The sequence below is a fragment of the Eretmochelys imbricata genome, chromosome 2, assembly GCF_965152235.1.
Source record: "Eretmochelys imbricata isolate rEreImb1 chromosome 2, rEreImb1.hap1, whole genome shotgun sequence".
NCBI lineage: Eukaryota > Metazoa > Chordata > Testudines > Cheloniidae > Eretmochelys > Eretmochelys imbricata.
In genome coordinates, this window is record NC_135573.1 from 181,897,684 (window position 1) to 181,915,520 (window position 17,837).

General features: G+C 36.9%; 1 protein-coding gene across 14 annotated transcripts in view; it reads right to left on the bottom strand.

Annotated features, from left to right (window-relative positions):
• The window catches only part of BBS9 (Bardet-Biedl syndrome 9), a 432,422-nt gene that overhangs the window by 364,147 nt on the left and 50,438 nt on the right, over positions 1 to 17,837 (bottom strand). For 13 of the 14 annotated variants that reach the window (XM_077811045.1, XM_077811042.1, XM_077811043.1 and 10 more), the window contains 3 exons: positions 15,867 to 15,951; positions 13,075 to 13,255; positions 11,842 to 11,971 (listed from right to left, as the gene is read on the bottom strand). In XM_077811045.1, coding sequence (XP_077667171.1) covers positions 11,842 to 11,971; positions 13,075 to 13,255; positions 15,867 to 15,951 — 396 coding nt within the window. The remainder of the gene's footprint in view (positions 1 to 11,841; positions 11,972 to 13,074; positions 13,256 to 15,866; positions 15,952 to 17,837) is intronic. The other variant, XM_077811050.1, reaches the window with a different exon arrangement.

Consider the following 17,837-nt stretch of genomic DNA (forward strand, 5'->3'; position numbering starts at 1 on the left):
CGCATAGCTACTGCACCCATACAATATCCTGCAAAGGCCATTGCTTCATTTGGCACATTTTACACTCAATCTGCGATTTCAATTACTTTTTAAATTTCTTTTATTGACTGTTTTACTATACATCACACAACAGTCAAAGCAACACTGAATCTGAAGAGACACTTTAATAGTGAAGAAGTTAAAATATGAAACAAATTATTTTGGTATTTAAAATAACATTACTAAACAAAGCAACTCCTACACACATATGGGAATAATTTGAAAATCTACCTTTTATTGGATTCTGAATAATAATAATGGCATTTTTTTTAGGTCTTCTCTTAAAAAATATATTGTGAACAATTTGTTTTGTTACAAATTTAAATGCTTTCATATTTCCAGTCATACAATAACAAATCTGTAATTCAAATAGCTGGCTTCATAAAATTACAGATTCAACTACTCTGATTCTTATTTTAAAAACAAACTAAAACACTACTCCATCACTTTTGCCACAATCAATTTTTACATTTTTTTTAAAGTATTTAGAGTTTAATAGTCAATATAACTTATTTTCACATCAGTCTTTCAAGAATTACAGAAGTAGCTTTGTTAATTTGAATGATGGCAGTTGTAAACTGCTAAATTAGAAAATGCTTTGTGGTGTTACTTTTATTTGATTGTTATTTATCATTTATAAAGAACGGAATTCAGAAATTAATTCCTAGGCAATACTCAACGACTTTATGTCTGATTCTCATAGACTTTAAGGCCAGAAGCGACCAACATGATCATCTAGTCTGACTTCCTGCACATTGCAGGCTACAAAGAACCTCACTCACCCAACTCCTGTGACAGACCCCTAACCTCTGGCTGAGTTACTGAAGTCCTCAAATCATGATTTAAAGACTTCAAGTTACAGAGAATTCCCCATTTACACTAGTTTAAACCTCCACGTGACCCGTGCCTCATGCTGCAGAGGAAGGCAAAAAAAACCCAGGGTCTCTGCCAATCTCACCTGGGGGGGAAATTTCTTCCTGACCCCAAACAGGACAAAGCAGTTAGACCCTGAGCACGTGGGCAAGATGCACCAGCCAGACACCTGTGAAAGAATTCTCTGTAGTGACTCAGAGCCCTCCCTAGTGTCCCATCGCCAGCCATTGGAGATATTTGCTGCTAGCAGTTGTAGACCAGCTACATGTCATTGTAGGCAGTCTCTTCATACCATACCCTCCTTAAACTTATCAAGCTCAGTCATGAAACAAGTCAGGTTTTTTGCCCCCTCTGCTCCCCTTGGAAGGCTGTTCCAGAAAGTTACTCCTCTGATCATTAGAAACCGTCACCTAATTTCAACTTATTGATGGCCAATTTATATACATTTGTTCTTGTGTCCACACTGGTACTTAATATAAATAACTCCTCTCCTGCCTGGTATTTATCCCTCTGATATATTTATAGACAGAAATCATATCTCCCCCTCACACTTCTTTTGGTTAGGATAAACAAGCCAAGCGTTTTGAGTCTCCTCTAATAAGGTATGTTTTCCATTCCTCTGATGATCCTACTAGTCCTTCTCAGCACCTGTTCCAGTTTGAATTTATATTTCTTAAACAAGGGAGACAACTGCACACAGTAGTCCAGGTGAGGTCTCACCAGTGCCTTGTATAATGGCAACAACACTTCCCTATCTCTAGTGGATATATCTTGCCTGAAGCATTTTATGACTGCTTTCGCCTTTTTCACAGCCACATCACATTGGCAGTTCATAGTCATTCTGTGATCAACCAATAAATCCAGGTCTTTCTCCTCCTCTGTCACTTCCAACTAATATGTCCCCAACTCAGCAAAAATTCTTGTTAGTCCCTAAATGCATGATTTGCACAATTAAATTTCATCCCATTTCTATTACTCCAGTTTACAAGCTCGTCCAGATTACCTCCTCTCACTTTGGTCACCTTGTTGACTTCACTGGACTTACTCCTGATTTACACCAGTGTAAGTGAAAATTATAGATAGATTATAGATACTATAAACCATGTATCCAGAATGTCCCCAGAAAAGTTCCTCACTACCACTTTGCACCACTTTAACTGCAGCTGGGTAAAGTGTTTGATAAAACGAAGAATAAAGATCAGAAGAATGGACAGAGAAAAGGGCTACCTAACATGAAGGAATGGGAGAAAAAAAATGAGGCTTCAACTCAAAACAACCTGTTCATCTGAGATACTCTCTGAGGTTAGAGCCCTTGGCTGGGATTTTCAAAGAAGACCTAAGGGAGTTAAGCACCAACTACCAGTGAAATTTAATAGGATCTGGGTACCTAACTCCCTTAGGCTCCTTTGAAAATCCCACTCCTTATGAGAAGTCCTTGAGAAAGGTTCTAGTAAAGGAAGGAAATAAATGCTCTCATAGATAAGGCTTCCCCATCCTGTTCCATGGAGACAGTCTTAAAAAAAATCCATTTGTTCACACACATTGGAGTTATTTTAAAGATACTTATATTATGTATTTAAGATGAAATGCACATCAGTGATGAGGCCAGCACAAGGCACAGACAATACTTGAGTAGCACTGAAGTGGTGCTTTTTGACTAGTCCACTTTTTCGGTTACATGGCAGGTTTTGAGTAGTGATTTCAAAAGACTGCCAGAAACAAGTCCACTTAAAGAGACACATGGGTTGTGCCTGATGAAAGAAAAAAAAAGGAGAGATGGAAGTTGATAATGTCACATAGCATGGGAAAGGTAGAGGTCAAGTTAAGAATAAAAGGTCATGACTAATTAAAGTGAAGGCAAAATTTGGCTCGTTTTTACACATGTAAGACCAGTGAATGGGGAAGGGAGAGATTTCAAGGGGACAAGATCAGAATTTGGCCAAAATGTCACTACTTGGAATGCCAGCAGGACTCTCCAACTTGCAGTTCTATTATAATACTCTCTTCAGTCCAACATGGAACTTGGGGTACATTAACCACAAGTGAAGTGACAGTAACATTTTCAGGTACCATATGATTTTTCCACCTTTTGTTTCTGGCAAGTGCATTACGCATTTCTTAAATAATGATAAAATGTTGAATTAGAAGTAGTTGCCTATAAACATACCACACTGAGGTGCCAAATCAGGTATGAATTATTTTGTGATAGGGCACCTGCAGGCACCAGGAGCCTTTAAAATTTGCAGTTCAATCATCAAGGTCAAAGGTCGTTCAATGAAAGATGAAAAAAATCTTTCCAAGTGACAGAAGAAAATAAAGTGACAGGAATTGACATCCCTTTTTCCTATCAACTGAAAAAAAAAAATCCTGTTATGTTTGGGTCATTGACCAAATTACTACTGCCATCTACTGGTGATCATAATATTATACCGTGTAACAAAATGTTTCCATGCTACTGCCTGGAACCAAAGAGACAAATAAAGCAACTTGTAAATACAAAATGCCTGCTGTTTCAAATTAAATGAGTAACAGGATTTTTCATTTGTTTAAACAAGATCAGTATAATAGTCTGACAATCTATAAGTAATGAAATTCTAGCAATACAGTATATATAAACTGTTGTTAATATTTTCCATTGGAACAATAGACACAACACTGGCAGATTAGGCAAGTGATGTTAAGCCTACATTACAAATTAAAGATAATTTTATATACCACACTCTTAATTAGAAATATAGTGATCAACAGTAAATTTCAAAAAACCCAAATGTAATAATGTATTTCTTTCCATCAAAATATTTATCTAAATTCACAAAAGACCACTCATTTTTCCTCTGCTTTAAAACTCGTATCAAATTAAAAAGGCATCTTGTTGGAAAAAGAAAGCATTATGTCAATGTTACTTATGCCAGTGTAGTTAGTTTTACATCATGTCTTGATCCTCTCTTGAAAACACTGGATTTTAATTCACCCAAATACATTACTTCCAGAAGGAGCTCGGCCTACCAGCCTCCAAGTGTTTCAGAAAGACAAGCCTTTGTCATGTATAAGCTGAAACATACAAAGAACATTCTTCTAGTTCACTTAACAATGTGCAGTTGACTAGTCCTTCAAGTGGACAAATCTAAGGCCTGACTATGGCCCATCTTTGCTCTACTGTACAATCTATGTGCTCTAGTGTACAATCACTTCCACAGCGAGTGCACAGGGAGTAACAGGGTCTGCAGAGCCACTCTAGAAGATGGGAGATGGTAGCATAGCTCCACTGGCAAAGTGGAGAACATATGCTGTACCAGGTATAAATCTAACATATTTGTTCTCACCCAGGAGCAGCAAGGAGACTGGGAAAGAGATTTCAATTACCTAACTCAGAATCACCCTCCTCCTGGGCAGTTACATTACTCTGGGTAGCTTGTTAACTAACAACCTAGCCCTTAATTGACACTTACGGAATGAAAAAATTACAATGTGTGGTTTCTTGTATTAAAGGTTACTGTGTATTCAGATTAAAAAGTTTGGTTTGTTTTAAGATTTTGACACAACCTGACAAAGCAGAGAAAAGACAGGAAATTCAAAGGCATAGAAAACATGAAGCTTTAAACTATGATTTCTTTTTTGTTTCTTTGTCTATATGAGTTAAGGGCTAAGGTCTAGATCTTGCAAAAAGTTATGCAGATGTTGAGAGTTAACATTTAAAGGTCAAAGTTCCAAAATATAATTAATTCAGCAGAACGCTCATGACATCATCATATTTCAGATTATCACTCACTACTTGCAGTGCAGTAGCTAAGAGGGTTCGCTGCATTAGCAGAAGTGAAAGTAGATATGCAGTTTGATAAGAAAGCAGGAGGACTTTAACAAACAGCAGAGCCACCAGCCCAACCGTGCAAGAAACAGGACAAAAATAAAATTTATAGTGTGGTGTTATCCAGGATAACATTGGAGTTATCAGTGAGGAGAAAATAAAGAAGAACTGTGACATACCTAAAGAAAACCTCCCACTGCCTCACTTTCTCATGTTGCTGGAAAAGTAGTAGCAGACCCAGCAGGGAGCATGTGCAAACAACCCTACACTCTGCCTCTGTGGGAAGCCACACAGCAACTAGTATTCCTTCATCTGTGCCTCTTCCTCGGCTGCCTACAATCTGTGATGTAGGTCCAGAAGTCCCCAGTTGGCAGTCAGGTATATTACAGCTTCCAGGAGTCCCCTAGTGGCAGCATGTGTTAATGCACCCTATAGCAGATCAGTCACAGTATGCAGTACTTCATTGGTGGGTCCTAGTCCCATTAGCCCCTAATAATCAGCTACCTCCAAAAAAATATATATCATCCATCCATTGTCTCTCTAGTCTCCCCCTCCTTCTATAATTCAGTTACTACCATCATCCACTACACCCCGGGCATTTTTGCTATAAGGAATTGACAAGAGATGTAAAATATTGGATTGGCAAAAACCTGCACAATGTTTGAGAGTTTTTGATTATAACAAAAACCTCATTTAACTGCTGATAACAGATTAGCTCTTTAATATTAAGCAATATCACCAGCAAAACTAAACAACTAGCTATAAATAGGCCAGGGAAAAGGACATTCTGATTCACAAAGAGCCACCATGACGAAAGAACTATTACGTCAGTACATTTTACCATAAAAGATATTCTTAATGAGCCATAGCTATAAAATAAATACACGTCAAAAAAACAGTTGTGAGTTTGTCTTGATAATGTTCTATGTGAGACATGATATAAGATACAAAGAAAATGAATTATACATTTTACAAATAAAGGTGTAACCAATGACGAGTGCACTTACTTTGCAATTACATCGTAGGCCCTAATCCTGAAAAGACTCATAGTATTGCCTATGACAACTTACCCAGTACCACGCTGTACTGTCACCAGTCTGTTCAAAGTGGACCCACTAAGTGGGTCCTGTATGCATCCAGGTCGCCTGGATCTGAATAGAGTCTAGTCCCTGTTTCTAGCTCTGTGTGTATAGGGCACAGTCCCAGGCATTAACTCTTGTTTGACACCCTTCTTTGGGTTGTGTGGAACTGCCACCGAGCCACCCTAGACCATGAAACCACTACCTGAGACCTTCCAAGCTCCTCCAGCCACTTACAAACACTACCCCAGAGCTCCATCGAGGCTGTAGGGGTCTCTGGGCTTCTAGTTTAACTCTCTTGGGGACAACATGGCAGAAAAGAAAGGAGCACAGGCTTACCAAAAGAATTCCTTAACCACAGAAACTATACTCTTAAAGCACTCAGGAGTTGCAGGTCCTTGAAACAACAAAAGTCTTGAGACACACCCTCCCCTAGTCTGATCTCATCCTTCTTGTGACTGAAGTTTGTCAGCATTTCAGGCTGGGCAGAGTCCATCCTGCCCTCTCTCTCCTGCAAGTCCTGCTTATACGTGGCAATGGTTGGCTCCCCTGCAAAAGGGCAGAGCCCTGCACTTAAGTTATGCCTATACTGCAGTCTAAGCTGTGACTGCAGCTCAGGTAGGCGGCATACTTGCACTAGTTTTATCAGTGCTTGGATGGCTAAAATTAGCAGTATAGATGTGGCAGCGTAGTCTTCAGTGTGGGCTGTACAAGCCCGCTCAGAACCCTGGGTACCTACTTGTGTTGCTGAAGCCTGTGCCACCCCATCTATACTACTATTTTTAGCAATGCTAGCTTGGGTAAAGCTATCCTGGGTATCTCTACCTGAGCTGCAATCACGCCATGGAGTATAAACAGACCCTCTATCCCTTTGACATCAGTAGGATGCTCCATTACACACTTTTTCATCATGCTTGCACCACCTTGCAGACCCTGTACAGAAAAATCTTTGTTCAGTGAGTAGTTTAGTGAGTGGTGAGCCAGTAGTTAAGAGTTGTTCAAAATAGATAGCCCCAGATGGTTCTCAGTGATAGTCTTTCAACAACATGTCCAAGCATTTTTTTCAGGGCAGGACAACTGTCTGAAATACATTACAGTAAATTGCCCTTAGGCAAGTCTAGCCTAGTGTTCAACACTTAGTACAAAGTAGAGTTCATAATTTGGTACAGACATGTGCCATTCTGTCACACTGCCAGCCACAAACATTCAAAAATCATGCAATTTTAGAAAGTTAAAAATGTTAAATTTAGGATTCTTTTTATTTGTCTTCTTCAAGCTTTCCCCTACAAAGATCAAACTAGGAACTTGCTTTTTTATTTTCTTTTTTAAATAAAAGCTGAAAATCTCACACAGTCACAAGACTCCAGGAGCTAGGGCTTTAAGAAAAAAACATCAAATATCATGAGGCATGCAATTTAATCAGGAGAGTTGGCAACAATGGATGCTATTCTTTACACACGGCAAGTAGGCCCATTCAATTCTTCAAGTTCTACCTCTCCAGAAAGTCCTCAGACATTAGAGAATTCGCAGAGTGTAAAGTTAGGCACATATGGAATTTTCTGCAGGCTCAGAGCCCTACTTAGGTAAAGAAATACAATCACACCACATATTTTGTAGCACTATAAACAACAAAAAACAATCTTTTCAAAGAAGCCTTTAAAAATGGCAATATTTTGTACATCTCTAGCCAGTACGGTAGTAATTGCTGAAAAATATAAATTTAATCACTTTCTTCTTTCCTACCAAACATTTCCTTAAAGTGGAATTAGGTGTAAATGTAGAGAGAGCTTCTAAAAATCCTTGTGTTTAACTTCTCAGATCAGACAACGTATTATTATGGCATACTCAAATTAAAAAATACAGCCGTTCAGTTCATACTGTGTGTCATAACTGGCATCACTTCTGTTATAGCACCACCCTGCAAAAAAGTGGAAAATCTTTCAGCAAACTACAGACTTTGATTCCTGCAGTTTTCTTTCCATCAAATTGTGTAGTAAGTGTTAAGTTTTGCCATTTTTATATGGTGATGCTTTAGCAGTTGTGGTGATGTCAGTTATAATAAGGAATAACAGATGGGCTGGAGTGAAGAACAAAGTATTTTCTAGCATCTGGATAGCTGTAGAAACAGAATAAGTGGTGCTTTTATTTTTAACTCCACCCACTACTACCCGTTATTTGATTGCATTTTTACATCTTTTATACTTTCATTCAACTATAATCTTTCTTCATATTTTTCTCATTAACTTCAGTTCCTGTTGCCTTTGTGGTGTTTGCAGACACACAGCTGCATACAATGCATTCACCTAACCACACAGTCCACTATATTTTTGCAGTAGAGAACAAGTCATAACTTCAACTTTGAATCTGGACCAGGTTTACATTTTCTCACTCATAAATTAATCACACATTTTAATTTTCTTTTTAAAAAATTATTGGAAGCCTAAACTCCATAAAACCCAGCATATTTGATTTTTTTAACTAACAGTTAAACTTCATACTTTTGAACTACAGTATTTTGATTAAAACTTTCCATAAAAACGTGCTAGTCAAATTGCTAGACTACAATTCAGTTTCAAACTTACAGCTCAATCCTGCAGATGCACGTACCTCAATTCAGCTAAGAATTTAAACACATGCTTTGGTGAACAGGGATAGGCTGCTGAATTGGTGCCTTAAGCACATACATAATTTTACACACAAGTAGTTCCATAAAGTTATGTACGTGCTTAAACGTTTGCCTTGTCAGGGCCCACGTTATAATCATATGCATGAGATGAGGCCTCGTTCTGTGTGGCTACTGAAAAGTCTAGAAAGAAGCACACACATTTTACTTGTTCTAAGTAAAAAATACAGAAATAAATTATTACAGGATTTACTAGACAATTTTGTTATGTAGCTCTAGGAATAAAAATTATTGGAGTCTAAAACATTGCAAAGTTTAGTTAAATAATTTTGCTAGAAAGCAACTTTTTTTTATTTAGCCACTGACTCATAATAAAGTAATTTCCTAGTTACTAATTAATTACTTATAGGAACAGGTTTTTTTTTTAATTTAGAGCAAGTAGTAAGTTTATCACATGCTATGGCAGTTTCCTCTCAATAGTTTGTTTCCCTTCCACATGTAAGAAAATGAACATACATGTAAGTTTAAGTTCAGTGGAAGAGAGTATCAGTACCAGTCCCTTGGATGAAGGTACTCAATTTGTCTTGCTTTTTAGTATCATCCAACCTCATAGGGCAAGTGCCAGACTAGTCTGGGGATTTAGGAGGAAGCAAAGGACAGGAGCAGGCGGGTAGGGTAACATACCTCTCCTCTACAAATAGGCTTTTGAACCTGCAGATAAAGTGGCAAGAAAATTCTTGAAAGCAGCCAGTCATTCTCCCTGCTCTCATGGTCATAAGGCAATCAACCCCATAAGCACATCATGTGCACATAGTGCACATGATGACAGATATCAAGCTTCTTCTCCATTCCATACGCACTCTGCTTGGCTATGGTTATCATTGATGGATGCTCCCAACTGAGGACAACAGGGCTAGAAAACCAGAAACAAGTAGCAGAATGAGAGTGTGCACCAAACACATACATACAGAAAACAAAAATGAAAAAAAAAATAAAATCAAACCAGGCAGAATGATACATGTGAGAACAAGAAAAGGGTCAAAAATAAAAGAGGAGAGGTAGCAACAGCAAGGGCATGGTGCAAGGGTGAGCACATATTCACCCCAAAAGGAGGCTCCAAACAAAAAAAGGTTGGATGACTGAAGAGCTGAGGACAAGACTTCCTGCCTCTTTCATAGTTGTACCATAAGCGTTATGATGCTGATGTTGGGGAAAGCTACTGGGATCACAAAAGGAAAGCAGCTGGTAGGAGGAAGAACATATGATTTGGCCTACTGCAGCAGACTATCATTCCAGTAAATTGGATACTTGTCTCCAATAGTTGCCTTACAACTCTTCTTGCAATGCACCTAGCTGATTTTGCAATATGTACAGAAAAGGGGAAATTCCTGCCTGCAGTGATCAACTGGTACCATGAAGCACAAAATACGGCAAGCCTTATTTTATCATGTTTAATTACAATGCTGGTCATAAGAATATTCAGTCCTTCTGTAAATTCTATTAAGGGATAGATGGGAGAATTACAGTTGTGTGAACTATTTTAACTTTTCTCAACGTTAACAGCAAGAGCCGGTAAAAGGAGATGCTATAGCACAGCCAATACTACCCAATGTCTTGTGACAAAGACATAAAATGAGAGCAAAAAAAAAAAAAAATCCTTCCCATATAAATAGTATTAGAAAGAAATTTCAGATCTGAAAACTACTTTCTGTTGTCTTACAAGTTATAAAATTGCATATTGCTACTTTAGATTAATTTCTTCAGCCAACAATTCTTAAGTGATATAGTAGTCACTGCATTTCTACATTTGAGTCTGTAAAAAAATTCACCAAAGTTTTTACTACATTACTTATAAACTTCAAACAGATGCTTAATTTTTTACTATTCCTTAAACAGAGTCATGACCTAAAATATTAACACACTAGCCTCTGAGTAGATAACACACATGCGGTGGTTGGCTGATGCAGGTGTTCATACATTAAATATGGCACACCGTCATATGGGTTATGGCTCATCCCCTTGATAAAGAAGATGTACAGGAGGACTATGGTGGTCTTTTGGAGTTGAGTGGAGGGTGAGTAAGGATTTAAAGCACAGATAAGGCTGACTAGTAAGTTAAAGTGAGAGCATATTTGAAGAAGACAGAAAATAATTGACTAAACAAATGACTTTCAGATGCCAGGATGAGTTTGCTGGGTTGGCAATTAGGGGGGAAAGATTTTTTATTTGCAAGTTTACAAAGCAAATTTGATACAGTGTCAATGAGATAAACATGGAACCCCACAATGTCATTTTTTACAGCACCATTTTTCAGGAGACAAATATAGCCAGACTTGAAGTTCAGTACAGAATTAAGTCTGGTTTCACCTTCTTAAGCGGTCCTGGTTTGTTTTTAAAGTATATGCCCTACTTTTATTTCATGAGTTTTAAACATTTGAACTTTTTAAAAAGAAATATGTTTTTCCGCACCTAAAACGATTGATACATATTTATTACCTTAACTCCATCTTAAAAAAATTTGCATCTGGGAATTTAATATTTTAAGAAGTTCTATAGATACCTTTTCTTTTAAGGTAATAAATGCTTTCTATTTATTCTTCAGTGAACACACAATTCCATTATTAAATAAAATTATATTTACCTGCAAGATAGTGAAAGTAGAAGCTTGTACTCTAGTAACTTTTACTGACTTGTTCTTACCTGTTACCCCTTCTAAAAAGGAGCACTGAAATTTTAAAAATGCTTAATTCTTAATACTTAGTTCTGTGAGTTTACTTTTACATTTGGTTAAAGATAATCTCTTCCTCATGAAGGGCAAGTACAGTGCTTTCACTCATGGATAAAATACCTATAAAATTCACATGAGAGTAAATTACTGTCCAGATTCTTAACCCCAGATTTCCACTCTCAAGAGCAAGACAGACTGAATACTCCTCTTGGGAGCTTGCTGCATCTCATGGATAGTAAGGGAAAGGAAGAGGAGAAGCTCATGGTGTAAGGGCAGTAATGGGAGCAGCAGATGTGATATCCTGGCCAACTGCCTCCACCTCAAAGGAAACCCAATCAATCTGTAGCTCCTGTTGAGTAGTCAGAATTACTAATAATCTCTAGGGCTTGCTCAGAGTCCTCCAGTGTCTAGTCATTCTGAGAAGAGCTCCAAATCAATGGAAGTTTTGCCTTCACTTACACCAATGTAAAGTAGTACTAATAATTGAACAAAATTATTCCAAATTTATCAGAAATAGCATAAATTGATCCAGTGAATATACCACACAACATACCCAAAACTATATTTTTTCCTTTTAAAAACTACCTTTTTTTTGTTAAATACTATAGAAATGCTTATTAGCATCTATAGAATTTTTTTTTATTTTTTGCTGGAAACAAATCTAAAAAAATGAAACTTTTACAAAGTTACTTACTGTAAATTGCCTACTTTTACGGCTACAGGAATATGGGGAAGCTGAGTGGCCCACTTCAATGTCACATCCTGATAAACATGCAACATGTTATTATGGTTTCCAACCAGAGTGTTTATTGTTCCTTCAGACACTGTTAAAAACATAAAAACAGTTTTAAGACAACAGATGTTTTCATGAGCAAGTGTTTTCCTTTCAGGTTTACATTATTTTCCATTTTGGGGGGAGGGGAGGGAAACCCACTATTGCATATATGTGAACAGATTTGTTTTCCTTTTTATTTATAGATTATTAAGCAGTCAAAAAAACCCAAGAAAATTTCATAGACAATAACCAAAAATATATGTGATTAATCATCATGGACACCGATTATAATTATATCAGTGTGTGAAATATAAAAAGAAGTGCCGGAGACATTTCTGCTACTTCCAGAACTATCACTCATAAGGGTTAGTACCAGAAGTCCCTGAATGCCCCAAAAGTAAAATGTCATGGATTTGTCATCATCACTCTGAATGCACTGGTTTAGACATGGCACAACACACACATTGGTTAAGTAATTTTAATCAATCAACTGTCTATCACATGTTTACACAAGAAATTACAAAAAGTAAAATAAAGATGATTATGAGATTGTTTGTAAAGTTTAAATTAACTAATTTAATATAAGATTTTAAAACTTATTCTTTGCTATTCTGATACCAACATGGAACTATAGATTCTTAATTCTGGTCTTTATCAATTTGTCAGCCAAGCTTTATACCATTCAACCACAGAATCAGAGCACCTCACAAGCATTTATCCTTACAAGACTCCTGACTTTCATGCATTCTTGCTACATTTGAAGCCCTGAAAAATTAATTGATCTCAGCTGCTCTGAGGTACCACACAACATGCTTGAATACCTTAATCTTGGTGGACTTTATCTCTCTTCTGCCCCGACCTTACGTGCCTTATACTCTAATCCAGGCAAGATTTTGCTCTTTTTATTTATCCATAAGTGACTTGCAAGAAAAAGTAGCAAATAGAACACAAATTTAAGGAAACTTGATTCTTTCTGTTGTCTGAAAAATTATCCACTGCAGTTACAAAATGTCAGGTACAATTTGAATTCTACATAAGCTTTTATATTAATCCACAATATATTCAAACGGTTGTATCTTCCTAATGGAAAACATTCTTAGTTTTAAGTGTAACTATGTCAAAGATTCTAAGCTGAATTTTTCTTTTACAAACCTGAACAATAAGGAAGGAAGCAACTTGGACTGCAATCAAGTTTTTTCATGAATCGAATTTGCCCATTATCCTTAAGGCAAAAGAAATTTCTCTCGCCAAGCACAAAAACAGAGGAGGTCTGATTAAAGGAAACAACGCATATATCCAGTGCTTGCTCTCCAATGTTTAAAACCCAATCCATCTTCAAAAGAGAAAACATAACCAAAGATCAGTTAACAGCTATGTGTATAATAAAAGGCTTAAGAAGAAGGTTCAGTCTACATCAAACCAAATGAATTTTCAGCAATGTAAGTGAAAAGACACTTTGGGGGCGGTAAGGGGGAAAAAGGTAAAATGTTCTACATTTTAGATGCATATTATCTTCAGGAATGTTGTGATCTTCCTGATTCCAAAAAATAAAACACTGCTGGGGGAAGCGGAAATAAACCAGCCCACAAACATTTTATGAAATAAACCATAAACATATGCTATGCAATTCCCTCTGTAATCATATTTATTGTTCAAAAAATAAAAATGCACACATTGTCCCAAAACAAAAAAAAAGCTTTGAAATCTGGAAATAAAACACAAGGTTTCCCATTCTACTAACTACTTAAAGTCTACCTCGTCCTTTGTGTCTGCCCTTAGGTACTGATACGTTTCACCACCTTGTTTATCAGCTCCTATGCGAAGTTATATCCAAATCAATCCAAATGTGCTGAACAAACACTTGACTGATGCCAAGCTGGTTTAACAGGAGAGCTGATAAAATTCTCAGTTCAACTGTCCTGTATTTTGTGGTTTTGAATCACAACTTTCCACCACTCTGATTAAAAAAAATGAGGAATAACCTCCTTCACAAACATACTGGTAGAGCTGAGGTAATAACGTGCACCTTCCATTTTAAAATGCTAAAAATGGAAAGGGAAATCAGGATTATGTTACATCATCCACTTTTCGGAAAATTCTTTCTGTTCTGGGATCAACTGATACCTAGGCAATATGATGGGTAACAGAAAGATTCCATAAAGTGTTTGATTTTTTTTTCTTTTTGCCCTGTGAAATTCCAGTACTTTGTTAATTTGATAGATTCAGATTTCCATTAAGACTCCAACCAAGAATTATCAGAAATTACCCCCATAGGTCCTTCAGTTACTTTTATAAGTTTAGTGTCTAGCTTAATTTACAGTCCCTCACTGGTAAAATTGTATCATCCTCCGTTCAACACAAATTTCAATGTACTTCTGGTAGTGGGATCAAAGGTGAATTCATAATCTTTTTGAAAGCTCTATCAAGTGCCATCAGGAACATGGGGCATCAATCCTCCTTCTTCAGTCAAGTAACACAAAGGTTGATGATAGTTACAGAAGAATTTTTGAACACTCACAATGTAGTTCATGGCTTTTGTCTACCCTCAAGAATAGCTCTATATCAACAATCAATGTAGCTGAATTCCAGAGCCTACACAAGCTCATGCAGAGATTTGCACTGATAGAGCTAGTTGAAGCTTAGCACTGTTTGTTCTTAATTTAAGAGTGCAAATCCCTCATGTCCCTGCCCAGTGCAGCTACACCTATTGCTGGCCACCAGCTGCTGAATTGAGGCTACCCCTGAGAGTAGACAAGGTCTAGAACTGTGTTAGCAATTATTCCTTTCTCAACATGATTTAGGTAAGAGTTCTGGACCCTCATCCATCAGAAATTTGGGATGAGTGAACATGCGAAGTTCTCATTTTTTTCTGTCCTATTTTTATTGCCTCAGACAAAAAAGATCTTCTTGTACTTTTTTCTGCATTCTTGGATGACATCTTCAGCAATCTGCACATAATATTCTTTCATTTTCTTTTCACAGGCAGAGGCAATTGCACTAGTTATGCATTTCTCCATCTGTGTGGATACTTGTACACATTATCAGCTGGTATTGTTTATAGTAAAGTGTACTGCAATGCACTCTAAGTGGGGTTACATTTGAAGACTGTTCTTTGATGCCAAACATATTACAGAATACAGTCCTCACCTACTTAGCAGTGTTAGTCAAAGGGAACATAGAGACTTGTTATCCAAGAGCTGGTTCTCTACTTGCTTCCATGTATAATTCAAGGTGTTGACTTCGATTTATATAGTACAAAAATGTTTGAGTTCTGACTCTTCCAGAGACCACCTCTCTCCCCATGTGTCATAATGGAAGATGAGGTCAGCTGGACTACTTAAGCTAGCACTTTCTGGAGTATCTTAAATGATCAAGCAGTTGTCAGTGCAGTACCACCGAGGCGGGAATTCCTTTTCCCCACTAGTCCAAAATGGCCTGAGTATGTTAGTCTTAAGGCACGATGTAAGAGACATTAGTTTCCCAGGTTTTTCACTGCAAGGGTCGGGGGGGATGAGCGAGCTGGCTATTTGGGGAAATGTCTTTTTCCTAGTTAACTAGTGTTCTATTTAACGATATACATGAGCCCCCAACTTTAACAGGGTGCATTTTAGAAATCTAATAAACTAGTCATAAAAAAACTTTACATTTAAAATCTAAGCAAAATTTCATTTACACATATTTCAGTACTTTCCATCTTGATAGGAATTAACATGGAATTAACCCTGTTATGTTAATTTCTCCTCTCTTAAAATAGAGGGCTTAATGAGTATTTAGGACCCAAACCAAATAGGAATAAAATTTACTCGAGTCTTTCCATGGTCTTAAATGGAAGTTAGATCTGGCCCCTAGTGACAATACAGTGTTTCAATCTGTCAGCTAGTCTTCTCTCTTTTTAATATTTATCCACTGTAGATTATATTTTATGTAAAACAAACAGGTCTTACAACAAGCCTTTTTCCAGAACTCAGTTTTTGCTGCTCTGTCTCCTTTCTTTCATCAGCATCTGTTGCAAATGCCAGCACTTGGTACCTGTTATAAAAAAAATACAGATAGTATCTCTTTGCAGTTTATCAGTTTTACATCAAATGTTTAAAAAATGTTCACTATAAAGTTTATGGCAAAAGCAGAATCCAAAAATGTTGTCAGAAAATCTACTTTACAATGTATCTGTTGATATCATCATTCTTACAGAGCACATGCACTGAAGTATAGTATCTAGATAACGAGTTTTAAAGTAGTATTTAAAACATACTGTCAGATTCAGATTTTTTTACCTTAAGGATACATCCTTATCTAGTAGTAGTGGAAAATTTCAATTTTTTAACTTTATGTAACACAAACAGTCTGTCGGGGGCAGCATTGAATCGGGGACCTGCGGAGCTTAGCGCATGAACCTCTACAGCATAAGCTAAAAGCCAATGCCTGTTAGATAAGGCTGTAGAGCAGACTCATTTTATCTAAGTGGTCTCTGTGCCACTAGATAGGACAGAACACCACACCCAGAAGGTGCGTGGGTTACATTTACATTACCTTTTTTTCCACAAAAAAGTTCAGATTTTATTTTGTTTGTTTAAATTTAATGTTAGAGGTGGATGCTATAAACGAGAGAGAGGCCAGAGACAATTATAGCATTTTGAAAATAGGACCTTTACAGCAGTGAGAAAAAGTATAAACTTTCCTCATTTCAAATAATCTCTAATTTTAAAAAAAAACTTAAACTAAAGCTCAGACAAAGTAACACTTGCCTACCTTAGAGACATGTTTGAGAATTAAATGGTTCTATTCGGAAATGTGTCTGTAAAAACGGCACTGGATGAGTTGCATAGGTGTCATTTTATAACAGAGAGCCCAGCAAACTGAGTCAAGTTGGCTTCTTTCTTCTCACTCATTCATTATCAACAGTAATAAAAATTATGCAGGCCTACATCTGCCCTTATTTACACTTATGCAACCCCCACAATGCTCAAATTATGCCCTCAATGAGACCTATACAATTCCATTTCCTTCCTGGGTTAGCACTGGTGTAACTTAGTAAACAACCTTGTTCCTGTTGCAGGAGGAATTGAATCAAACACTCTCTCTCTCTCAAAAAAAAAAAAGGAGTACTTGTGGCACCTTAGAGACTAACCAATTTATTTGAGCATAAGCTTTCGTGAGCTACAGCTCACTTCATCGGATGCACAAGTACTCCTTTTCTTTTTGCGAATACAGACTAACACGGCTGTTACTCTGAAATCTCTCGCTCAGTTGGCTCTGCAGATCCAACAGGAATAAAAACAGTAAAAAAATATGTTACTCTTAACTCACACATGGGATAGATGGGAAAGAGTAAGACTTCCAGTTTTACAATCACTTTTCAGAGAAGCAGCACACTTTAAAGCACTTTGAGATTAAAGTGTAAAGTATTATCATAATATCATGAGCCAAACGTATCGAAAAGTAAGTGTAACAGGTATTCAGCACATAGTTGATTTTAGGCATGCATGCTAAATGCCTTTATCTTTATCATTTAGCACACAATCCTTCAAGTCGATAATTTTCTTAATACTCTAACTGGCCACTTTTAAGACATCACACTCCCTCACAAAACTAATCAATGTATTTTAATAATTTTTGTAAAGCTGTACCTATAAATTAGGGCCCACTACTGGGAACATACTTAATCAGCTCCTACTAAAATCAGGCTCAGGCCAACAGAGAGTTCCAAGTGCCACAATTCTCCCTGATGATTTCAGTAACTTAACATCATATTAAATATAGTTTAGTTTATTCCAAAACAAAGTTAAATACTAACACAATCAATGTTAACATTTCAGGTTTATTTCTGTATTTGTGGCAATGGCTGCTAAAGGATTTTTCTTAGTGGTTTTAAACTTTATTTTATTTTTACTAAAGAAGATTTTAAAATTTCTATT